This window comes from Callithrix jacchus, chromosome 1, assembly GCF_049354715.1.
Source record: "Callithrix jacchus isolate 240 chromosome 1, calJac240_pri, whole genome shotgun sequence".
In the NCBI taxonomy this organism is placed as follows: domain Eukaryota; kingdom Metazoa; phylum Chordata; class Mammalia; order Primates; family Cebidae; genus Callithrix; species Callithrix jacchus.
Window position 1 is genome coordinate 196,513,828 of NC_133502.1, and position 26,825 is coordinate 196,540,652.

The 26,825-nt window shown below is 45.8% G+C and overlaps 1 protein-coding gene across 6 annotated transcripts in view; it reads left to right on the forward strand.

The window, feature by feature from the left end:
• The window catches only part of MYO18B (myosin XVIIIB), a 397,224-nt gene that overhangs the window by 65,716 nt on the left and 304,683 nt on the right, over positions 1 to 26,825 (forward strand). For all 6 annotated transcript variants that reach the window (XM_078336710.1, XM_054239730.2, XM_054239724.2 and 3 more), the window contains 3 exons: positions 20,745 to 20,918; positions 23,684 to 23,774; positions 26,558 to 26,750. In XM_078336710.1, coding sequence (XP_078192836.1) covers positions 20,745 to 20,918; positions 23,684 to 23,774; positions 26,558 to 26,750 — 458 coding nt within the window. The remainder of the gene's footprint in view (positions 1 to 20,744; positions 20,919 to 23,683; positions 23,775 to 26,557; positions 26,751 to 26,825) is intronic.

Below are 26,825 nucleotides of genomic sequence, written 5' to 3' on the forward strand. Positions count from 1 at the left end.
CTTTTGATCGGGTTACTGCAATAGAGTTACCGACGACCCCACATGAAGGCGATTCCAGCTGGTCTGGTCCCTGCCCACATCTCCAGCCTCAGTTTGTGCCCATGATGCTGTGGCTCGGCTGCAGAGGATGTTTCTTTTACTCTTGCTATTCCCAGCAAGAGCTGTGGTGTGGCAGTCTTGTTCCCTCTCACTCTCCCTACTTCCCTTTCCCAACTCCTCCGCTCTTGATTCAAAAATCACTGCCCCCACAAGCCTTCCCTGGCCCCTGAACAAGTTCTGGCTTTCCCGCTCTGTATGCTCCAGGCAATCCCTGGCCACCTTTATTTATTTTTCATGTGGGATAATTGATTATTGGAGTAATATCTGTCTCCCACTCTGGGCTGTAGCTCTGTGAGTACAGAGGCCTTGTTGGATTCTGCTCATCGTTACCTCCCCAGGGCCTAGCACAGGGCCTGGCACATAGCATGTGCTCAATAAATACTGACTGAGCCATGTATCTCCTTGGTAACTCCCAAAGGAAGAAGAGGTCGCCGTGGAATGGAAGTGAAATGAGGGATGTGAAGGGGTTGTGCACTCAAGCATGTTGGCAGGTGAGAGTGGGGCCAGGCAGGAGGACAGACAGACAGGGCACTGAGTGACAACCGCTCTGCTCCTGTGGGCATCTCCTCCTGCTCTGACCCTAGGATACCTCCCATCACTGGACAGGTGGCTCCTGGCTTACTCAGTTTATTACAGATTTGTTTCGAGAGGCTGGGCACAGCTGGCCTTTGGATCTTAGAAGCCTGCTCTTGTGATGGCAGTGAGACCACATCCTGAACCCTGTCTCCGTAAAGTCCACACCTCCTTTCTGTCTCTCTGGCTTTCCATTACTGATGGGTTCCTGGGGAAGGCAGTGGGAAGGGTGTCTCGGGGCCGGCACCACATGGCAGGCAGAAAATACCAGGTGATTTGAGATGGTGGTTGATTTGCTGTTCACCAAGGCTCATTGCTCAAGCCATCACTCCGGGGCCATTAGACAATTCATCCAAGCTCGTGCTTCTCTCCTTTGGCAAAAAGTGGCCTGTGGAACCATAAGCTAGTGCTTGTGTGTTTCGAGTGGCAGCCAATGGATGCTTTCTGAGCTGAACTTGGTCAAGAGAGAGTAGGGAGGAGGGGAGAGCTGGGGTCTCAGCATGGACAGGGCAGGATATGAGTTCAGGCTCCCCGATCTCCTGATGACGTGATTCATCTCGTGTCAGTGACTTTTCATCTTGTTGGACTCGATTTTCTCATCTGTAGAATGGTAATAACCCCACCTACCTTTTACAATCATCGTGTAGTCAGATAGTAAATGTTTAACACTCGGCACCCAGGAGGTATTCAGGAAGCTCTCTTCTTTGCAAAGCACTTTGGTTGTTAGTTCTTTGTGTTGGCATTAAAGCGTGCCCCTGAGATGGGCTTGGTAATGGTTGTTAAACCCATTTGGTGAGTGAAGAAACTATACCTCTCAGAGGTGTGGCTCCTCACCTAAAGGCATGAAATGAAGCTTCTGTGCTAGAGAACAACACGTTCAGAACTAGAATCCAGTTCTAGACTCTCAGTCCAGTGCTCTTTCCACAGCTTAGCAGAAGGCCCAGGAGGTCCAAGGGCAGTGTAGGGCAGAGGTTAGAGCAGAGTCTGGAGTGACACAGATCTGGGCTCAGATTGCAGCAAGAATTCCTGCACTGGCTGGCTCTGTGGCTCTTCCATTACAGCGCTGCAGAAGGAATCAGCCCAGGAAGCCCATGGCTTAAACAATAACGTTAATGTTTTCCAAGGCTTCTGTGCATCTACACTTTGGAAGGGCTCAGCTGGGAGGTTTTGGCTTGGGGTCTCTCATGTGGCTGCAGTCAACTGGTGGCTGATGAAGCACTGGAAGGCTGGAGTAGCCCATTTTCCAGGCTTCATGTGGTCTCAGATCTCTCCATGTGGGCTAGTTGGGCTTCCTTATGGCATGGTGGCTTCAGGACCCCAAGTCCAAGTTTCCAGCAAGCAAGACGGAACTGCATCACCTTTTACGAGCTGCGTCACTTCTGCCATGTTCTGTTGGTAAAAATCATGTCACAGTTTCAAGGATGAGCAAAACCAGATTCCACTCCTAGATGAGGGAGCAGCAAGATTCTAGAGCATATAGGATGAGAGGTCTTGATGTGACCATATCTTGCCATAGTGGCCTTGAGCAGGTAACTTAAGCTATCTGAGGCTCAGTTTTCTGAGCTTCACAGGTCTGCTGTGCAGATGAACTGAGATGCTGTTTGCCAAGGGCTTTGGGGTACAGTGCCAGGCATATAAGTAAGATGTAGGTTTTAAAAATCATAGGCTGGGCACAGTGGCTCATGCCTGTAATTCCAGCACTTTGGGAGGCCAGGGCGGGCATATCACAAGGTCAAGAGATCGAGACCATCCTGGTGAACATGATGAAACCCTCACCTCTGCTACAAATACAAAATATTAGCTGGGTGTAGTGGCTGGCGCCTGTAATCCCAGCTACTCAGGAGGCTGAGATAGGAGACTTGCTTGAACCCAGGAAGTGGAGGTTGCAGTGAGCTGAGATGGTGCCACTGCACTCCAGTCTGGGTGGCAGAGTGAGACTCCATCTCAAAAGAAAAAAAAAAAAAAGAGAAATTGTAATATTGCAAAGTCTCCATAGCCAATGCATCCCAGCCCCCTCCTGAGGTGGAGATAGAATGGCTCCTGAGACTTTTGCTCTCTATTTTATTACCAGTGGCACCCCCATCATTCTCTGAGACCCCCAAAGGACCTTCTTCCTTCAGAAGAGTAAATCAAGGATGAATTTCAAGCCTTCTTTGCAGCAAGATGCAATTTCTCTGTCTTGGGACCTCTTTTTTTGTATGAGATCAAAATCAGACACACTCCTCTTTCTAGGAATGACCTCTGTTAAAAATCCTTTCCAAGTTTTCCGTTCTCCACCTTAGCCCCAGGGTTGGGGGTCACTTTGCACAAATTCTCACAGCAACCCTGACAGGTAGGGAAGGAATCACCACTTTTGTGGTCCAGGATGCTGAGTCTCAGAGAGTTGATGCTATCTGATTAAAGTCAAGCAGCTGCATGTGATGGGGCCAAGGTCAGAACTCGGTATCTCTCTGCCTCCAGAGTTCTTGCTCTTCTCCACTGCAAGGCTGTCCAGCTGGCTGAGCTGGTGGGTACATTCTGGGTGCTAGGAGTTCCACCCTCTCTCGTGAGAGCTCCTTTTCAGCTCCAGCTAATCTCCATCCAATCCTCAATTTGGAAGGTTGTCAGTCTAAGCAGAATTCAGGAGAGCTCAGATTCGGGGCTAAAGGCATGGGCTCTGGGATCACGCTGACCAGTGTTCAGTCCTGTTTCTCCTGCGTGGCTAGGTGACTGCCTCGACCTCTGAGACTCAGTGTCCTCATCTGTAAGTGGGGATAATCCAAGTGCCTGCCTCTGAGGGTTCTTGTGAGGCTGACCTTATTGAACTCGAGTATTTAAAGCTCTGTCATTGCTATCATTGGCATTATTGTTATTAATGAAAAATTGGTCCAGGGCCCAGGGGAGTTTTCTGCAGCAATGCTTAGGAGAGGCTGACCTGGGCTGGTTTTTAACCTTTTCCGATCCCTGTGGTCCTGTAGCTGTAAGAGATGATGTGAATCTCCCCAGAGAGTCAGACTATTGGTCAGCCTGCCTCCTGTCCCTCACCACTTGACAGAAATGACAGTGATGTTCAGAACCCGACATGGCAACACGGATGAGTGATGCCTGTCTTGATGGGGGCATGGCTTATTCCATTTAATCCATAGAACTCTATGTGGTATGTTATACCCATTATGTGAATGAGTAAGTGAAGGCTCAGAGAAGCAAAGCAGGTTACCTAAGGTCATGGACATAGGGAGGGGAAGAGCCCAATTTTGGACCAAGAGGTTCTGTCTTTAAATCCCACACCCTTATTCTTTATTTTTTTTTTGAGATGGAGTGTTACTCTCACCCAGGCTGGAGTGCAGTGGCATGCTCTTGGCTCACTGCAACCTCCACCTCCCAGGTTCTAGCAATTCTGCTGCCTCAGCCTCCCAAGTAGCTGGGATTACAGGTGCCTGCCACCCACTCCCAGCTAATTTTTGTATTTTTAGTAGAGATGGGGTTTCATCATGTTGGCCAGGATGGTCTCAATCTCTTGGCCTCATGATCCACCCACCTTGGCCTCCCAAAGTGCGGGGATTACAGGCGTGAGCCGCTGCACCCAGCCTACACCCTCGTTCTTATGTCACACTGTGTTGAAGGGTTCATGGCCATACCAATACGTGAAATTGGTAATCATGCCTTTTTGTATGGTTGTTGTATTAATGAGATTACACACTTAGCATGGGGTCACATGCATGCTGAGCACTCTGGGCAAAATGCCAGCTGCTCTTGGGCTTCCCTCAGACCCAGGAAATAGCTTTAAAGGGCACAGTTTGATAGGTGGAGTGGCCCCTGCTCAGCCTACCCTAGTGAGGGGCATGTGAATGTGGAAAGAGCATTCCAGGGGGACCGTTTAGGTCTGGGTTTGGTCCTGGTGTCTCCCTTGCAAGCTGAGTGACCTCAGGCAGGTTGCTCACAGACTTGCAGCTGGTCCAGTCTTCAAGCCTTTGCTCCTACAGGTGTCCCAGGTGACATCTTCCAGCCGAGGTCTCCCTGACGACTGCTCCCTCTGCTTGGATCCCCTCTTCTGGGACACACTCCTAAGTAGTGTCACACATTCAATATCGCATTTCATTCTCTAAACAACCTGATGGGAGAGGAGCTACCCATTTTACAGATAAAGCAACTGAGGCTCAGAGAGGTGATGTCTCCTGTTTGAGATCTTGTAGCCAGGTTGAAACTATCTTTGGACATCCCAGTTTCCAGTTCTTTCCACTGTTCCCACCACTTCAAAGATGCTTCATCCATCTTTCTCCTCCGGCTTCTTGATCAGATTAGTTTGGGAGACCCTCCCACAGGCTCCCTTCCTCTTGTAAATTCCCCACGCACATGGGCATATTCAAGGTTCTGACAAGTCCTGCAAGAAGGCAACCTATTTTGCTGAGTTTAGTTTGATGTTGCTCCAACTGATTTGCCCATAGAGCCTCCTTTTCCCCCACATACCTGCTTATAGTCCCCAGAACATGGGGAGTGGTCTGTGTACTGTGTTCTCAGGTGTTCAGGCACGGTCAATGACTCATGTTGGATTTTGCATAACTCACCATCAGTTGATAGCTGCCACCTTGGCCAGAACTTTGGGCAACTTTCTCCACACCCAGTCAGGTGTCACAATATGTCCAGTTTGTGGGGCTGTAGGCACGTGGGGGCGGGCAGCAGGACTGAGTGGAAGCCCTCAGAAACAGGAATGAAATTTGAAGTTCTAGCCTCCAGGAATGAGAAGGTCACATTTTCCATGTTCCCCAAGATAGAACTTTGCTGGATGTTCTTGGGCAGAAAGCCACAGCTACCTGAATTGGAGTTGCTCCTGGGGTTTCTCTTTCTGACCCATTTGTCATTTTTGAGGGTGGAAATCTCCGAGTGGGATCATCATAGAACTGACATTTACTGAGCAGGTTGTGTTTTGAGCGTTCTGCCCGTATAACCCCATTCATTCTTCACAAGCCCTCCACGGGGTAAATTCTGTTCGTCAGTCCCATTTCACAGAGGAGGAGACTGAGGCTCAAAGTGTTGCCATGACTTCCCCAACATAACGCGGCTTTAAGCGGTGGAGGTGGGATTTGAACTCAGGCAGTCTGTCTCCAGAACGTTTCCTTTTCCTGTAGGAGCTACAGCCTTTTAGCCTTTTCTCTTCTCTACAGGCGGCCTCCTTCCTCACAGTAAGCCTCTGTGTGAAGAAAAGTGAACCAGATGCAGCAGGAGTATAAATAAGTCACATAATGTTGAGTAATTCAGCAACAGCACAGCTATTGTTGGAAGGAGAAATAACTTGGTTTTAATAAATGCAGGAGGCCACAGTAATTGATAGCAATTGAACTCATGGTGCATGGGGGAAAACAGCTATGTTATTTCTCTCTCTCTTGTTTTGTATTGACATAAAGGGAAAAACCTGCCCTTACAGGTGGATTTGAGCAACTCAGAAACTGTAGCTTCATTATATTCCCTTGTCCCTTTTTCTCCCTCCCTCCCTCCTTCCCTCCCTTCCTCCTTTCCTCCCTCCCTCCTTCCTTTCCTCCCTTCTTCCCTCCCTCCTTCCCTTCCTTCCTCCCTTCCTCCCTCCCCTCCTTCCCTCTTCCCTCCCTCCCTCCTTCCCTTCATTCCTTCCTCTCTCCTTCCTTCCTGCCTTCCCTCCTTCCTTCTTTCTCTGTCTTTCTTTCTCTTTCATTTGTTTGTTTGTTCCTCCTTCCCCTCCCCTCCCCTCCCCTTTCCTCCCCTTCCCTCCCCTCCCCTCTCCTCCCCTTCCCTCCCCTCCCCTTCCCTTCCCTCACTTCTCCTTTATTTGTTCTCTCAATTCAAGTCCCAGCCTCTCTCTTATCGAAGGAGTGACCTGGGACAAATGGCTCAGGTGAGGCAGTTTGCCGAGGGTCACCTGGTTAGGTAAGCACTCTTTTGGCTAAATAACTATTTCCAAAACCTCTGTCTCATGGAACATTAGATCACAAGAGATTCTGTAAAAGCATTCTGAGGCCAAATAAGTCTGAACAGAATTTCCCCTTCTCAGAGTTTCATAAGATACACTTTAAAGGCTCTGATAAGTCCTGCAGTTAAGAAACGTATTTAACCAAGCATTGACCAAATTGATATCATACACTATTCATTTTTTTCCTGGTGATACTGGTGACCATTCCATAGAACAAGTGCTACAAGGCGTACCTTTGGGGTACTCTGATCCCCAGCTGTGTGGCCGGCCACTCTGCCCTGCTTCACACCCATCCTGCCACCGAGAGATTTACTGACTCAGCCCCACCCTTGCTGGTGTATTGGCTGGAGGATGGCCTCATCTCAGACATGCAAATGGTTTCTTATTTATTTATTTATTCTACTTTAAGTTCTGGCGTACATGTGCAGAATGTGCAGGTTTGTTACATAGGTATATATGTACCATGGTGGTTTGCTGCATCCATCACCCTGTCATCTACATTAGGTATTTCTCCTAATGCTACCCCTTCCCAATCCTCCCACCCCCTGCTATCCCTCCCTTAACCCCCCACCCACCAAAAAGCCCCAATGTGTGATGTTCTTCTTCCTGTGTCCACGTGTTCTCATTGTTCAACACCCACTTATGAGTGGGAACATGCGGTGTTTGGTTTTCTGTTCTTGTGTCAGTTTGCTGAGAATGATGGTTTCCAGCCTCATCCATGTCCCTGCAAAGGACGTGAACTCATCCTTTTTTATGGCTGCATAGTATTCCATGGTGTATATGTGCCACATTTTCTTTTTTTCTTTTTTTTTTTTAAATTTTTTATTGCATTTTAGGTTTGGGGGTACATGTGCAGAACATGCAAGACAGTTGCATAGGTACACACATGGCAGTGTGTTTTGCTTTCTTTCTCCCCTTCACCCACATTTGGCATTTCTCCCCAGGCTATCCCTCCCCACCTCCCCCTCCCACTGGCCCTCCCCATTTCCTTCCAATAGACCCCAGTGTTTAGTACTCTTCTCTCTGTGTCCATGCATTCTCATTTTTCATCACCCACCTATGAGTGAGAATATGCGGTGTTTCGTTTTCTGTTCTTGTGTCAGTTTGCTGAGGATGATGTTCTCCAGATTCATCCATGTCCCTACAAATGACACAAACTCATCATTTCTGATTGCTGCATAATATTCCATGGTGTATATGTGCCACATTTTTCCAATCCAATCTATCATCAATGGGCATTTGGGTTGATTCCAAGTCTTTGCTATTGTAAACAGTGCTGCAATGAACATTCGTGTACATGTGTCCTTATAGTAGAATGACTTATAGCCTTTTGGATATATACCCAGTAATGGGATTGCTGGGTCCAATGGAATTTCTATGTCTAAGGCCTTGAGGAATCGCCACACTGACTTCCGCAGTGGTTGAACTAATTTACACTCCTACCAACAGTGTAAAAGTGTTCCTTTTTCTCCACATCCTCTCCAGCATCTGTTGTCTCCAGATTTTTTAATGATCGCCATTCTAACTGGAGTGAGATGGTATCTCAATGTGGTTTTGATTTGCATCTCTCTAATGACCAGTGACGATGAGCATTTTCTCATATGATTGTTGGCCTCATATATGTCTTCTTTCGTAAAGTGTCTGTTCATATCCTTTGCCCACTTTTGAATGGGCTTGTTTGTTTTTTTCCTGTAAATCTGTTTGAGTTCTTTGTAAATTCTGGATATCAGCCCTTTGTCAGATGGGTAAACTGCAAAAATTTTTTCCCATTCTGTTGATTGCCGATTCACTCTATTGACTGTTTCTTTTGCCGTGCAGAAACTGTGGAGTTTGATTAGGTCCCATTTGTCTATTTTGGCTTTTGTTGCCAATGCTTTTGGTGTTTTGTTCATGAAGTCCTTGCCTACTCCTATGTCCTGGAGAGTTTTGCCTAGATTTCCTTCTAGGGTTTTTATTGTGCCGGGTCTTATGTTTAAGTCTTTAATCCATCTGGAGTTAATTTTAGTGTAAGGTGTCAGGAAGGGGTCCAGTTTCTGCTTTCTGCACATGGCTAGCCAGTTTTCCCAACACCATTTGTTGAACAGGGAATCCTTTCCCCATTGCTTGTTTTTGACAGGTTTATCAAAGATTGTGTGGTTGTAGATATGTTGTGTTGCCTCTGTTGCCTCTGTTCTGTTCCATTGGTCTATATCTCTGTTTTGGTACCAGTACCATGCTGTTTTGATTACTGTAGCCTTGTAGTATAGTTTGAAATCCGGTAGTGTGATGCCCCCCGCTGTGTTCTTTTTGCTTAGAATTGACTTGGCTATGCGGGCTCTCTTTTGGTTCCATATGAAGTTCGTGGTGGTTTTCTCCAGTTCTGTGGAGAAAGTCGATGGTAGCTTGATGGGTATAGCGTTGATTCTGTAAATTACTTTGGGCAGTATAGCCATTTTCACGATATTAATTCTTCCTAACCATGAACATGGAATGTTTCTCCATCTGTTTGTGTCCTCTCTGACTTCGTTGAGCAGTGGTTTGTAGTTTTCCTTGAAGAGGTCCCTTACGTTCCTTGTGAGTTGTATTCCAAGGTATTTTATTCTTTTTGTAGCAATTGTGAATGGCAGTTCGTTCTTGATTTGGCTTTCTTTAAGTCTGTTATTGGTGTAGAGGAAGGCTTGTGATTTTTGCACATTGATTTTATATCCTGAGACTTTGCTGAAGTTGCTTATCAGTTTCAGGAGTTTTTGGGCTGAGGCGATGGGGTCTTCTAGGTATACTATCATGTCGTCTGCAAATAGCGACAATTTGGCTTCCTCCTTTCCTATTTGAATACCCTTTATTTCTTTTTCTTGCCTGATTGCTATGGCTAGAACTTCCAGTACTATATTGAATAGGAGTGGTGAAAGAGGGCATCCTTGTCTAGTGCCGGATTTCAAAGGGAATGCTTCCAGTTTTTGCCCATTCAGTATGATATTGGCTGTTGGTTTGTCATAAATAGCTTTTATTACTTTGAGATATGTTCCATCAATACCGAGTTTATTGAGGGTTTTTAGCATAAAGGGCTGTTGAATTTTGTCAAATGCCTTCTCTGCATCAATTGAGATAATCATGTGGTTTTTGTTTATGGTTCTGTTTATGTGGTGAATTACGTTTATAGACTTGCGTATGTTGAACCGGCCTTGCATCCCCGGGATGAATCCTACTTGATCATGATGGATAAGTTTCTTGATTTGCTGTTGCAATCGGCTTGCCAATATTTTATTGAAGATTTTTGCATCTATGTTCATCATGGATATTGGCCTGAAGTTTTCTTTTCTTGTTGGGTCTCTGCCAGGTTTTGTTATCAGGATGATATTGGTCTCGTAGAATGATTTGGGAAGGATTCCTTCTTTTTGGATTATTTGGAATAGTTTCAGAAGAAATGGTACCAGCTCCTCTTTGTGTGTCTGGTAGAATTCGGCTGTGAACCTGTCTGGACCTGGGCTTTTTTTGTGTGGTAGGCTCTTAATTGCTGCCTCAACTTCTGCCCTTGTTATTGGTCTATTCATAGTTTCAGCTTCCTCCTGGTTTAGGCTTGGGAGGACACAGGAGTCCAGGAATTTATCCATTTCTTCCAGGTTTGCCAGCTTATGTGCGTAGAGTTGTTTGTAATATTCTCTTATGATGGTTTGAATTTCTGTGGAATCTGTGGTGATTTCCCCTTTATCATTTTTTATTGCATCTATTTGGTTGTTCTCTCTTTTCTTTTTAATCAATCTAGCTAGTGGTCTGTGTATTTTGTTGATCTTTTCAAAAAACCAGCTCTTGGATTTATTGATTTTTTGGAGGGTTTTTCGTATCTCAATCTCCTTCAGTTCAGCTCTGATCTTAGTTATTTCTTGTCTTCTGCTTGGTTTTGAGTTTTTTTTATCTTGCTCCTCTAGCTCTTTCAATTTTGACGATAGGGTGTCAATTTTGGATCTCTCCATTCTTCTCATATGGGCACTTATTGCTATATACTTTCCTCTAGAGACTGCTTTAAATGTGTCCCAGAGATTCTGGCATGTTGTGTCTTCATTCTCGTTGGTTTCAAAGAACTTCTTTATTTCTGCCTTCATTTCGTTGTTTATCCAGTCAACATTCAAGAGCCAGTTGTTCAGTTTCCATGAAGCTGTGAGGTTCTGGGTTGGTTTCTGAATTCTGAGTTCTAACTTGATTGCACTATGGTCTGAGAGGCTGTTTGTTATGATTTCAGTTGTTTTGCATTTGCTGAGCAGTGCTTTACTTCCAATTATGTGGTCAATTTTAGAGTAGGTGTGATGTGGTGCTGAGAAGAATGTATATTCTGTAGATTTGGGGTGAAGAGTTCTGTAAATGTCTATCAGGTTTGCTTGCTCCAGGTCTGAGTTCAAGCCCTGGACATCCTTGTTGATTTTCTGTCTGGTTGATCTGTCTAATATTGACAGTGGGGTGTTAAAGTCTCCCACTATAATTGTGTGGGACTCTAAGTCTCTTTGTAAGTCTTTAAGAACTTGCCTTATGTATCTGGGTACTCCTGTGTTGGGTCCATATATGTTTAGGATCGTTAGCTCTTCTTGTGGTATCGATCCTTTTACCATTATGTAATGGCCTTCTTTGTCTCTTTTGATCTTTGTTGCTTTAAAGTCTATTTTATCAGGGATGAGAACTGCAACTCCTGCTTTTTTTTGCTCTCCATTTGCTTGGTAAATCTTCCTCCATCCCTTTATTTTGAGCCTTTGTGTATCCTTGCATGCGAGATGGGTTTCCTGGATACAGCACACTGATGGGTTTTGGATTTTTATCCAATTTGCCAGTCTGTGTCTTTTGATTGGTGCATTTAGTCCATTTACATTTAGGGTTAGTATTGTTATGTGTGAATTTGATACTGCCATTTTGATGCTAGCTGGCTGTTTTGCCTGTTAGTTGTTGTAGATTCTTCATTATGTTGATGCTCTTTAGCAATTAGTGTGATTTTGGAATGGCTGGTACTGGTTGTTCCTTTCTATGTGTAGTGCCTCTTTCAGGAGCTCTTGTAAAGCAGACCTGGTGGTGACAAAATCTCTGAGTACTTGCTTGTTCACAAAGGATTTTATTTTTCCTTCACTTCTAAAGCTCAGTTTGGCTGGATATGAAATTCTGGGTTGAAAGTTCTTTTCTTTAAGGATGTTGAATATTGGCCCCCACTCTCTTCTGGCTTGCAGAGTTTCTGCCGAGAGATCTGCTGTGAGTCTGATGGGCTTTCCTTTGTGGGTGACCTGACCTTTCTCTCTGGCTGCCCTTAGTATTTTCTCCTTTATTTCAACCTTGTTGAATCTGACGATTATGTGCCTTGGGGTTGCTCTTCTTGCGGAATATCTTTGTGGTGTTCTCTGTATTTCCTGCAGTTGAGTGTTGGCCTGTCTTGCTAGGTGGCGGAAATTTTCCTGGATAATGTCCTGAAGAGTATTTTCCAGCTTGGATTCATTCTCTTCGTCCCCTTCTGGTACACCTGTCAAACGTAGGTTAGGTCTCTTCACATAGTCCCACATTTCTTGGAGACTTTGTTCATTCCTTTTTGCGCTTTTTTCTCTGATCTTGGTTTCTTGTTTTATTTCATTGAGTTGATCTTCGACTTCTGATATTCTTTCTTCTGCTTGGTCAATTCGGCTGTTGAAACTTGTGCATGCTTCGCGAAGTTCTCATATTGTGTTTTTCATCTCCTTTAATTCACTCATATTCCTCTCTAAGGTATCCATTCTTGTTATCATTTCCTCGAATCTTTTTTCAAGGTTCTTAGTTTCTTTGCATTGATTTGAAACATGTTCTTTTAGCTCACAAAAGTTTCTCACTATCCACCTTCTGAAGTCTAATTCCGTCATTTCGTCACAGTCGTTCTCCATCCAGCTTTGTTCCCTTGCTGGTGAGGAGTTTTGTTCCTTTCTAGGAGGCGAGGTGTTCTGGTTTCTGGTGTTTTCCTCCTTTTTGCACTGGTTTCTTCCCATCTTTGTGGATTTATCCACCTGTCGTCTGTGTAGTTGCTGACTTTTCGATTGGGTCTCTGGGTGGACCCCCAGATTGTTGATGATGAAGTATTTCTGTTACTTGGTTTTCCTTCTACCAGTCTAGCCCCTTTGCTGTACGATTGCAGAGGTCCACTCCAGGCCTTGCTTGTCTGGGGTACACCTATAGCAGCTGCAGAACAGTAGGGATGCTACCAGTTTCTTTTTCTGCTATCTTTGTCCCAGAATGATGCCTGCCAAATGTCAGTCTTTTGGATATAGAGGGGTCAGGGAGCTGCTTGAGGAGACAGTCTGTACTTTATAGGAGCTCAAGTGCTGAGCTGTGAGCTCTGATGTTCATTCAGGGCTGTTAGGCTGCTACGTTTAGTTCTGCTGCAACAGAACTCAAAAAAAGCCCTTTTTTTCTCAGCTGCTCTTTCTGAAGGGGTTGGTGCTTTATCTTTGAGTGTCTGCCGGGTTGTCCTGCCCAGCTAGGAGGCAGTCTTGTCCTGCCAGGGCTCCGCCCTGCTGGTGTGAGGTTTACCCTGTTTCTGCGGTCTCCGCCCTGCAGCTGTGGGCTCCGCCCTGCGGCGGAGTCTCTCTGTTGTACCGGGTTGCCTCGGCAATGGCAGGCTGCCTCAGCAATGGGTGTGTACCTCAGTAGGGGCTGATTGCCTCAGTAATGGCGGACGCCCCTCCCGCACGGAGCTGCGCCTTAAGGTAACCTCCTAACAGCGAGCGTTTGGAATCCCGTTTTGTTTGTCGCACTGCGCTACCCCTAACGCTTTGTCCTGGGCTGGCTCACTGTTCAAGTCCTGTTCAGTCTCAAGTTCAGCCCTCTCAGGTCTCAGGTTGCCAGTTCAACAGGGCACCCGGAACAGTGTGCTTTTGTGCGGACCTCTGTGGAGCGCCTCTGCGCTCCAGCGTGGGCCACAGCCGCACCGGCTGCTGGCTACACCAGTCAAGATCTCTGGCTGGCGTCCTGCATTTGTTTTATATCTGGGAATTTCCCCATTCTGTGGGCAACAAAGGTCCGTCTGGAAATGCGTCCCTGACTCACCTACTCTGCGCATCCAGCGAGAGCCTCAATCCTGGGTTGTTCTCACAGCGCCATCTTGAGTCGTCCCCCACCACATTTTCTTTATCCAGTCTACCATTGATGGGCATTTGGGTTGGTTCCAATTCTTTGCTTTTAAAAACAGTGCAGCAATAAACATATGTGTGCATGTGTCTTCATAGTAGAATGATTTATAATCCTTTTGGCATATACCCAGTAATGGGATTGCTGGGTTAAATGGCATGTCTAGCTCTAGATCCTTGAGTAATCACCATGCTGTTTTTCACAATGGTTGAACTAATTTACACTCCTGCCAACAGTGTAAAAGCGTTCTTATTTCTCCACATCCTCTCCAGTATCTGTTATCTCCTGATGTTTTAATGATCACCATTCTAACTGGCATGAGATAGCATCTCAATGTGGTTTTGGTTTGTATTTCTCTAATGACCAGTGATAATGAGCTTTTTTCCCCATATGTTTGTTGGCTGCATAAATGTCTTCTTTTGAAAAGTGTCTGTTCATATCCTTCACCCACTTTTTGATGGGGTCTAAGAAATAGAAGAGGCAGAGAAACAGCAGCATGCCAGGACACTGTCTCCTTTTTAGAGAGCCTCCCCTTGACCTCCATAATAAGGGAAGATCCAACCAAACCTTGCTAACATGGTCATGCTAGGTACCTCCAACCTCGGGGGCTCTCTTAGACTTAGCACCTTAGCGGGAGTGCAGATGTGGAGATAAGGGTTCAAGGGCAAGGTGTTCATGTAGGAGGTGGATCCAGGAAGCCCCAGGAGGGCAGGAAGGCAGCAGCTGTTGACCCACCACCATGCGGACCAGTTTCCCCCTCGCAACCCGAACAATGTCTGACAACCAAAAGCACACACCAGAAATGATCTCTGCATTTAGCTTTGGGATTTCCTCATCCCCTACTCTCTTTGACTCCTGGTGGGTGGAGAGAGAAATACCTGGTGGGTGGAGAGAGAGTGTGTGATCTCCTCTGTTGTGAGCTGGGGGCAGGGAAAAATCCACTTCTCCCAACGGGGAATTCCCTCTGAGGAACAATCTCCGTCCTTTCTCTCGGTTTCTGTCTTCCTTTGCCTCTCCCTCTCTGTGTCTCTCTGCCTCTCTCACTTTGGCTTATCTCTTATTCCATCTCCCCTTGCTGTGGTTTCACTATGAGCCAATGGTTCACATGGCTGGTTCCTTGAGCATGGATCCCGAGATCAGCCACGGCAGGGCGGAAATCACACCTTGCACCACGTTGGACAAGAATCTGGACCTTACTGAGTCTGTTCCGCATTTGTGCCTCATCTCAGAGGGTTTTGATGAGATGAGGTGTGTGAGGTCTTTAGTGCACTGCCTGGCACATGGGCCATGTTCAACGCTTGATGACTTGAGGAGAAGTGGCCTCAGCTGACTCAGAAGCTCTGGGGTGTGACCCACATCCCAAGTGTACCAATCCGTTATCATTCCACATAGCCTCTTCAAAAAGCAGTGGATAGACAAGACATGCAGGGAAGTCTCTGCAGCCACTAGGACAGGATAATCCCCTCTGGGGTGAAGGGTAGCCTCCTCAGTTTTGCAGATGGAGAAGGGAATTGAAATTTGTTGAATGCCTTCTCTGGGTCAGGCACTTTGTTGGGTATCTCACATGTAACCTTCTCATCTCATCCTTGCAACCCTATGAAGAGGTGTTGGGGGTTTTCAGATTCCATTTCACAAAGAAACTGAATCTCAGAAAAGCTGTGCACCTGGCTTTGTGCAACAAACTGGGAACAGCAGAAATGGGAATTGAACCCAGATCCTGTTTGGGCCAACACCCATGTTATTGCCCAGTTTCTTTTCTACCTGGCTCAGGTGCCAGCTCAGGGCTCTTGACCTCCCCTGGGAAGAGACTTTGGTCAACACCCATGTCTGAGCAAAGACAGAAGAATCCATGGGATTGGATTTTGTGTACTGACTCACCTTCAGGGAGCTGAGAGCAGAAGATGCTTTTCCTGGCAAAGCTCCCTGCGCCCACCTGGATTGCATCAGCAGCATGCATCTCAGCTGCACCTGAAAATATCCCTGCTAGGTCAGGAGGGATTTAGAGAGTCCAGCCAGCACCCATTCACCATTCTTCTTTTCAGAAATATCAATTGCCAATTTCCTTGATGATTTCTCCCAGCTCATCAAGGCCAGAAAAGTCACTGTAAGTCCAAGTGTTAGAGAGCAGTCGTGGAGTACAGCAAGAGGGGACAGGAACCCACCTACCTAGAAAGACATCTTCTATTTAGTTCACTCTCAGTCCCAGCACAGGAAGAAGAAAGTCTCATTCAGTGCTATTAGCCTTTAATGTCTCTCTAATACTTGCTAATCTCCCTTCTTAACAAAGAGAGAGCAGACTTCAGGCTCATAGGTAACAGTAACAGTATTTAATTAGAATCTAATGACATTTTTGTGCTTATGTTGTATTTATTTCTGCGTTCTATTTGTGGCAGGTGATAATGAATTCTCATTTAACATAGGGTGATAATATTTCTGTTTATAATTTATTTAATTGAAAATGAAAAGCGAGTCCATCTAAAAGTAGAGTCACAAGGATTTAGTAAAAAAGATGATATTTGAAGGACTGAGTTTGGTGAAAGTATAGTTCTTTCACTTAGGATAAGCCTGCTTTCTGGTGACTTCTCTCAGTTAGATTTTTAATTTGTAAAATGGGATTAATAATAGTGCTTTTTGGGACTCTTGCAAAGATTTAATAATAACAATAATAAATAACTACAACTAATAAGTACTGAGCTTTTTCATGTGTTACTCCGTTAACTCGAACACAGGCTTTTTAACTGTAAAAGCCATGAGCTGAACAAAGATGCAACGTTGAATAAAATCAGGTAAGTGAATTAGAACTGTTATCATCACCATCACCATCATCATCACCACCACTCCATCACTGTCACCATCATGTCACCACCACCATCATCATCATCACCATCACACCATCATCATCACCATCATCACTATAATCATCGTCACCATCCCCATCATCACCATCATTATCACCACCACCATCATCACTGTCAACATCAACATCATCATCACTATCACCATCATTATCACCACCACCATCATCATCATCATCACCACCACCATCACCATCCTATCACCATCATCATTACCATCACCATCACTATCATCACCACCATCATCATTACCATCACATCATCACCATCATCATTACCATTATATCACCACCATCATCACCATCACCATCATCATCATCACCATCACCACCACCATATAACAATCACCACCGCCATCACTATCATCAATACAATCACCACCACCATCATCACCATCACCGTCATCATCATTACCATCATTGTCACCATCACCACCACCATCATTACCATCACCATCAAATCATTCCATCATCACCATCACCATCATCACCACCATCATCACCATCACTATCATCACTATCGCTATCATCATCATCACCATCACCATCATCATCATTATCACCATCATCATCACGATCATCACCACGATCATCACCATCACCATCACTAACATCATCGTCACCATCACCATCATCATCATCATCACCATCACCACCATCACCATCATCATCACCATCATCACCACCATCATCACCATCACCATCATCACCATCATTATCACCACCATCATCACTATCAACATCAACATCATCACCATCACCATCATTATCACCACCACCATCATCACCATCACCATCATACCACCATCATCATTACCATCACCATCACCACCGTCATCATTACCATCACATCATCACCATCATCATCATCATCACCATCATTATTACCATCATATCACCACCATCATCACCATCACCATCATCATCACCATCACCACCACCATCATTATCACCATCATCATCATTACCATCATTGTCACCATCACCACCACCATCATTACCATCACCATCAAATCATTCCATCATCATCATCACCATCACCACCACCATCATCATCACCATCACCATCACCATCATCACCACCATCACCATCATCACCATCACCATCACTATCATCATCGTCACCATCACCATCATCATCATCACCACCATCACCATCATCATCACTGTCACCACCACCATCATCACCATCACCATTACCATTACCATCATCATCATCACCATCGTCACCATTGCCACCACCATCATTACCATCAACATCATAATCACAGCATCATCATCATCACCATTACTATCATCATCATTACCATCATCACCATCACTATCACCATTATCATCATCACCATCATCTTCTCCATCATTTTTTGAAAGTGACAGGATTTAAAAAAATTAGCCATGTTACCTCTCTGAGTCTCAGTTTCATCATCTGTAAAATGAGCATAGTCTATAAAATGAGGGTAGTATAACAATGCTCTTATGACCCATGCAGAGTAATTGGCACATAGGAGGATGTCAATAGCAGTGTCTGTTTGTGATACCCTTAGTGACTGGGGCCAGGCCTCCTCCTTGGGTAAGGTCAAATTCCCAGATAATGTCTTTTTCCAAATTTCTAATTTTGCCATAAGCCAGACTGGTTCATCACGCTGTTTGCTTGAAGAATTGGGCCCTCACAATCTCTTTCTGATTGAATGAAAAAATCCCTATCAGCAGCTGTGATTCTTATTTCAAAGATGGAAACACATTTATAGGAAAATAAGAGAACAATTTTTAATTTTTTTAAGTTGACATAATAATTGTACATATTTATGGGGTACATAGTGGTGTTTCTATACATATAATGTATAGTTACAAGATCAGGGTAATTAGTGTATCCATCCTCTTGAACAATGATCATTTCTTTGTGTTAGGAACATTCGATATCTTCCTTCTAGCTATTTGAATCTATATAATCTATTATGGCTAACTACAGTCATCCTGCAAGGCTGTAGAATACTAGAGCATATTTCTCCTCTCTAGCTGTGACTTTTGTGTCCTTAACAACACTCTCCCTAACTACCCCTCTGCCCCCTACCCTTCCCAGCCATATGCTCTATTCTACTTTCTATCTTTATGAGATAAACATTTTTTAGCTTCCACATATGAATAAGAACATGTGATATTTGTCTTTCTGTGCTTGGCTTATTTCACTTAGTGTCCTCCATTTCCATTTATGTTGCCATGAATGACACGTTATTTTATGACTGAATAGTATTCCATTGTATATATATACCCCATTTTCTTTACCCATTTGTCTATTATTGGACCCCTAGGCTGATCCCCTCTCCTGGGTATGGTGAATAGTGTTACAGTAAACATGGGGTACAGAGGTCTCTTTGATGTACTGATTTCCTTTGGATAAATGCCCGGTAGTGGGATTGCTGAATCATGTGGTGGTTCTATCTGTAGTTTTTTGAGGAAAGTTCATACTGCTCTCCACAGTGGCTGTGCTAGTTTACATTCCCACCAACAGAGTCTAAGAGTTCCCCCTTCTGTTTGCATCCTTACCAGCACTTTTTTTGGTTACCTATACTTCTGGAGTGAGATGATACCTCATTGTGGTTTTCATTTGCATTTCCCTGATGATTAGTGATATTGAACATTTTTTCATATATTTGTTAGTGAAAATGTTTGAAGGATGGCACTATTATTTGTCTTAAGAAATCATTTATTTTTATATGGATTAAAAAATTAGTGCTCAAATGTGGTAGAAAATTTGGAAAGTATAAAATCCTCTTACCCAGTGGTGATGGTTAATATTTGGCTATATTTCCCTTTTGATTTTTTTACAGCAATTTAGAATGGTTCACACAGTTGACATCATACTGTGGTATCATTTTCTTCTTCTTCTTTTTTTTTTTTTGAGACGGAGTCTTGCTCTGTCATCCAGGCTGGAGTGCAGTGGCTCGGTCTCGGCTCACTGCAACCTCTGCCTCCCAGGTCCAAGTGATTCTCCTGCCTCAGCCTCCCAAGCAGCTGGGACTACAGGCACGTGCCACCATGCCCAGCTAATTTTTTTGTATTTTTAGTAGAGACGGGGTTTCACTGTGTTAGCCAGGATGGTCTTGAACTCCTGACCTCGTGATCTGCCCTCCTCAACCTCCCAAAGTGCTGGGATTATAGGTGTGAGCTATCATTCCCGGCCCTATGATATCATTTTTAAATTTACTTTTCTCTTAGCATTCAAGTGTAAGCATTGTCCATAGTATGCAAGGTCTTTGTTGCTAATTTTAAATGACCTTGTAATAGTCCAGAGAGTGGCTCTCCATTGACTCTTGAACCTCGTCTTTTTCCTCTCTCCCCACATTCCAGCTACACGGGCTCGCTTGGCATTCCTTTAACATACCATGTTCATTTCTGCTCCAGGACCTTTGTGCTGCCTCCTCCTCCATCCTCTGAAGCACTTCCCTGGTTCTTTATGTGGAAGCTCCTTCTCACCTTTCATAGCTCAGTTTATATATCACATCTTCAGATAGAGCCCACTCTGACCACCACAGATATCGAACAACTCCTTCAGTTTCTCTTGATCTCAGCACCCTGCTTTAGTTTCTCTTTGGTAGAGGGCAGAGGGAACTTTATAATTTTATGGCTGGAAATTATTTTGTCTATGTGTTTACTTGTCTATTGTCACACTCCCTCCATGAGGACAGGCACCTTGTCTGTCTTGCTCATTGATTTCGGTGGCAGACCCAGTGCCTGTCACATGGTGGGAGCTCAGTAAACGTGTACAGAATAAGCAGATGGCTGGTTTGATGGATGTGTGATTGGATGAGGAGTTGAAAGGATAGGTAGCTGGCTTGCAGGGGATAGTGTATGCCTGGATGGACAGGTAAATGGATGCATGGGTGGGTGAATAAATCATAATTTTACTAACCATTCCCCATTTTCACATTTAGAGTGCTTCTCCAGAATATTTTTAATTGCTTTGAAAAAGGAAGCAGTGCAAATGGCGGGGAATTTGGATAAGCAAGGTCTCTGGGACACCTAACTTCTCCAGGGGCCATTGCTTAGGATCCCAGGCCTGGACAGTTGTCCAAGTTCCCTGCTGAGGGGGCTGGCGTGGAGACTGGGAGGGTGGTGAGATTCTCCGAGGTCCTCTGGGCATTAATTCACCCAGTGTCCAGGGCCTCACCGCTATGCCTCTGTTTTGTCCCCGTGCAGTGGGTCGGAAGCAGTTCATGAGGTTTGAGTGGGCAAATTATGCAGCTGAGGCCCTGGGCTGTGAGTATGAGGAACTGAACACGGCCACCTTCAAGCACCATCTCCGACAGATCATCCAGCAAGTGACGTTTGGGCCAAGGCGATGGGGCCTCGAGGACGAGGAAGCCAGCTCAGGTACGTGGCTTCTGCCTCTCTGAGTGAGCTGGGCCCTCTCTGGGCAGCTCCTAGGGACACACCAGCAGAACTTTTTTTTTTTTTTTAATCAAGGATGTATTAAGAGCCTACTCTGGGCAGGCCTGTGTTAGGTGCAGGGGAAGCCATCATAGGTGGAAATGGATGTGGTTTCTACTTGGTCAATGCTAGTGCTCAAATAGCCACCTCGATTTGGTGGTCAAGAAGGCTGCTGAAACCCAGGAGGGTTCCCCTTGCTGTGGGGAAGGATGCCCTGGGCAGGGCCAGTGGACCAGTGCATTTCCATTGGATTTCATGTTTGTTGAGCACCTCCTAGGTAGGGGAAAGACTAGTCTTTCTGTTTGAGGGATGGAAATAAAGCCCCAGTGGTGGAGCAAGGTGGAGAAATGGGAGAAGTTGAGGGTGGAGAGCAAGGTGTGGCCAGCTCACTAAGGGTTTGTAAGCCAGGGTTTTTATTCTCAGACCACTGGGAAGCCATGAAATGGCTTCAGCTGGAGGATGGCATGATTCGGCTTTAAGCTCAGCCTGGATGAAGATTGGGGAGTGAGTGGGAGAAGGGAGACCCACCGGGAACCTATAGAAATCACCAGATGATAGATGGTGGTGGGAAGTGCTAGTGGAGACGGGGCGAGGTGGACAGATTCAGGGGCTAGTCTACAAGCTGAGGTGATAGCGTGGGCCCTGAGAGAAAGAGAGGGACCAGCAGAGGCTGCTGGGATTTTGGCCTGAGCAGCTGGAAGAATGAGGGCGCGTTGAACTGCTGTTGGGGGAAAGCAGGAGGACTTAGTACTGTACCTGCAAGGATGTGATCTGCCGGGTCCCGCAGCCTCTGTGCGTCGTTGGGAGCGCTCTAAGAGCAGCTGTCCTTGAGACAGCAGAGTTTGGGATTAATGAGTAGAACTGTTGTGAGCTGTGGTTTGGGGGCCCATCTCTTCCACCTTCCAGGGACTTCGGTGTGATGGCTGATGTCACTTGTACCCCATCGGCCCTCTGTGTCTCCTTTCAGATCTGTGCTCTGGTGTGAGCTGTGGTTTTCTTGAAGATTACCTCTCCTTTTTGACATGCACACACACGTACAGAAGCATGCACACACCACATGTTAATACACACATGCACACACACATTTGTGCAGCACACTTGTGTCTGCACAAGTGTGCAGACACACACCACACAATCACACACATGAACACACACATGCACAGACACTGGCACACATACACTGTAAGCATGTACACCACACAGCACACACAGAGGTATGCATGGTGCACATGTATGTGTAAACATGTGCACAGATATATACGACACAGGTACATGTGCACATGCCACACAATTACACACATATGCACAGACACATGCATAGACACAAGCACACGTGTGCACACACATGCACCGGCAAAAACACCACACACATGCTTAAGGGCAGTCACATCACACACATGCACAGACACAATGCACTCACCACTTTGTGAGTCTGAGTTAACCTCTCAGGCTGAGGTCTCAAGAGTAGACATTAAGCAGGCAGGGGACCTTCTGGCTTAAGAGAGATGCTGGGAGGCTGCAGGTTGCCTAGCAACAGCCCAGGTTGGGGGTGGAGTCAGAGGAGGGGTGGGAAATGCTTTCAGGGCTGCAGTGGGCTGCCTGGAATGTACAAGCAGAATCACTCCTCCAGGCACTAGTGCGCACTAATTTGGAAACTGTGTTTTCCGTTCTTTAGATGGAACTAAAACTTAAGGGCCAGAATGTGTGATCTGACCCCTACGCTCCTCACTCTGCTTTGTTCAGTGCTCCTTAATCAAGGCTGGTGATTTTAATGGGATGTACATATATGTGTGTGTGTGTGTGTGTGTGTGTGTGTGTGTGTGTGTGTGTGTTTTCAAGCAAAATCGAATCCACAACTGGTAATTATAGTTTTTGAGCTCTTGAATTCCTCCTAACATCCTAGGGAGGCACTTTTCCAGTCTCTTTCAATATTCTTCACACCTGACTTTAAGCATTCCTTTGTACGGGCAGATTATCAATTACCTAACCCATTTGCTATTGTCGGGCACGCAAGTCATTTCAAAAAGGCGATTTTTGCCAATTTAATCAACAGTTGGATGAATCTGTGTCCTCAGAAAGCTTTATTTCTTGGAATATTTTATTAGAATGAAAGTCTAGGAGTGAAATTATTAGGTCCCAGTATATGAACATTTTATGGCTTCTAATACAAAATTGCCAAATTTCTCTCCAGAAAAAGAAAATAATAAACACTTATGGAGAGTCTATTATGTGCCAGACACTGGCAATTTAAAGATCAACAAACCCAGGAACAGCACCTATCTTCAGGGCACTCCCAGCCTCATGAGGGAGACACAGGTTAATAAAATAACTATGCTAGAAAGATTATGCTATGGGAAGTGCCATTGGAAGCACCATAGAGCTGGGAATGGCCTAGTGGTGGTGGTAGTGGTAGTCAAGGAAGGCTTTCCACTGGAGGTGAAATTTGGACTAGCCCTGAGGGTGAGCAGGATATCACTCTGGAGCAAAGGTAGGGCACGTTACATGGGACCCTGTAGGCCCTGAGAGGGCACACTTAGGACACTTAGACTGAGAGGACACCAAGAACCTGGGGAAATAATTTCAGCATGGAACGATGTGGAAAGAAAGGAAGGATTTTCTGAGATGAGTGGTCCCTGCTGCTCTGTAGTGGTGTCCTGGGCCCCAGGCAAGATCCTGACCAAGAATGCTGATTCTGTCCTCTTTCCCAGGGCTCAAGATGACAGGCATGGAGTGTGTGGAGGGGATGGCCTCCGGCCTGTACCAGGAGCTCTTTGTGGCCGTGGTCTCACTCATCAACAGGTAAACGGGGCTTTTTCCTAGGCATAAAGTCAGTCTCTTGCAGGTGCACAGATGAACTCACATACCGGGCAGTTGAGCAAAGTGGCAATTTTTGAGCTGGCAAGAGTGTTTCTAAAGTGAAGAGTGCTGGGTTTAACTTTCACCCTGGCCACCCACTGGCTATGTGGCCGGTAATTCACTTCTCTGATCTCCCTTTCCTCATCTGTACCATAGCTCTCTCCCCTAGGGTTGTTGTGAAGATTAAAATAAATAATGAATTTAAATAAATTCCTGGCCAGACATGGTGGCTCATGCCTATAATCCCAGTACTTTGGGAGGCTGAAGTGGGAGGATCACCTGAGGTCAAGAGTTCAAGACCAGCCTGGCTAACATGGCGAAACCCCATCCCTACTAAAAAATAAAAAAATTAGTTGGGTATTATGGCATGCACCTGTAATCCCAGCCACTCAGGAGGCTGAGGCAGGGAGAATTGCTTGAACCCAGGAGGTGGAGGTTGCAGTGAGCTGGGATTGCACCACTGCACTCCAGCCTGGGTGACAGAGAGAGACTCTGTCACAAAACAAAACAAAACACACTATTAAATAAAATAGTTTTTGTTAATTTCAATAGGTCTCTGAAGGAAGAAAAGGAGGGCCTAGACTTCACTTAGTAGTCAACTTGCTGGGTGACCTTAAGCTAGTCTTTTTTTTTTACTTTGGGCCTGTGGGAGGCACTTTAATTCCTTTAGTCCTTACAGCTGTCCCTGGGATAAGCCTACTCACAAGCATCCTCATTTGACAGTTGGGGAAACCCTTGCTCTTCCTATGAGTGATTGTAAAATACCAATAATAACCTGTAATCCCAGCACTTTGGGAGGCCGAGGTGGGTGGATCATGAGGTTAAGAGATCGAGACCATCCTGGTCAACATGGTGAAACCCCGTCTCTACTAAAAATACAAAAAAATTAGCTGGGCATGGTGGCGCGTGCCTGTAATCCCAGCTACTCAGGAGGCTGAGGCAGGAGAATTGCCTGAACCCAGGAGGCGGAGGTTGTGGTGAGCCGAGATCGCGCCATTGCACTCCAGCCTGCGTAACAAGAGCGAAACTCCGTCTCAAACAAAACAAACAAAACAATACCAATAATAAAAGCTGAGCACTTTGGGTCCCTACTGAGGGCGGGGGATCACACCGATTGTCTGACTCACTTTGCATCCTCGAATACTCACATCAGCCCATTGTACCGAGAAGGAGGCTGAAGCTTGAATGGGTAGAACCGAGATGCAAACACAATGCTGCATTCTCATCTCATCCCTTCAGTTTCCCTGAACAGCCCAGCACACTGTTCTCATCCATGTATTTTTCAAAATTGTCTTGCTAGGGATAGGAGCAACATGGCAGAAATTTGGAATGGACCATGATGTGCCTCTGAAGTGCCTCTGCGGGGCTGCACAGTGGCCTCTGTTTTCCATACTTATGAACAGCACACTAAGCCCAGGCTTGGAAACCCTTTAAGCAGTTTTTCAGCAGAGCTAATCCAGAGCCTAGGCAAAGGCTTGCCTTCCTCCTCTGTGAAAGCCGAAAGCATAATTAGGCTTCTGAAATCCTGTTAAAAGGATGAGGCTGGCGCGTAGCAACAGAGCAGCCGGATTTCTCCAAGTTGTCGTGGACACAGAATCGACTCCCTCTGACGCTGCTGAAGTCATTACCATCTGAGCCCACAGACATATTATTTAGAAACCAAGGGGATCAGGCATGCTTAGAGAAGGGAGTACTGGGAGTGGTGAATGAACTGCTGGCGGAGGCAACCGCCTTCACCAGCGAAGGGCGGCTGCTACGAGGTTTTAGTTCTTGGAGGCCACATCTGTGAAATGGTGTGTGGATGATCAAAGTGCCTACTATGGTGTTTATAAGCACCTAGTAGGTGTCTGGCTTGCCTAGAATGAACCGACTTTATCTTCAGGCACGCCTATATGGTGGCTGCTCTTATTATCCCTTATGATCCCCATTATATACTTGGAAAAGCTTGGCAAACAGAAGAACCAAGGTTCAAATAAGGACCCTCCAGAGCGCCTAGCTGATCATGCGCATGGTAAAGATAGCAGGTGGCATTTACTGAGCACCAACCACTTGGTAAACTTTACTTTCACAGCGGGAGAAGCTTATCACACCCAATCCTCGCAAAAGCCCTCTGGGCTGGTCATGGCCCTCATTAACCCTTTCGTGGCTGAGACGGCGGAGCCTCAGAGAGGTTGGGCAACTCTCCCAAGACACACATCTCCTCTGTCACAGCACAAGGACTGAACCCACACGTGACTGGCTCCAAAGTCTCTTAACTCCTGGATTTTGATGTGAATCATCCCTGCCCTGTCCACCCCTACAGATTCATCAGGAGAATACAAGAAAGTGATAGCTTGAAAGAATTTTGTAAACGGATGTATCAAACAAAATAGTTTTTCTATTTTAGTAGGTCTCTGAAGGAAGAAAAGGAGAGCCTAGACTTCACTTGGTAGTCAACTTGCTGGGTGACCTTAAGCTAGTCATTTTTTTTTTTTAAATTTGGGCCTGTGGGAGGCACTTTAATTCCTTTAGTCCTTACAGCTGTCCCTGGGATAAGCTTACTCACAGCCATCCTCATTTGACAGTTGAGGAAACCCCTGCTCAGAGAGGCTAAGTAGCTTACCCGAGGTCACACAGCCTGTAAGAGGTGAGCTTGGTTTTGAAACCAGTTCTGCTGGAGGCTTGGATCAGTGGGCTCCCAGACTCCACGCCGTCTCAGACATTCCACCTCTCTCTTCTCTCCCTAGGTCCTTCTCCTCCCACCATCTCTCCATGGCCTCCATTATGGTGGTGGACTCTCCAGGCTTCCAGAACCCCCGGCACCAGGGCAAGGACCGGGCGGCCACCTTTGAGGAGCTGTGCCACAACTACACCCACGAACGCCTGCAGCTGCTCTTCTACCAGCGGACCTTTGTCTCCACGCTGGAGCGATATCGAGAGGTAGGCTGGGGCTGCAGCAGGCCCTTCAACAGAGCTTCGTGATGGATGCGAGGTCAGACGGGAAGGGGTGGGATT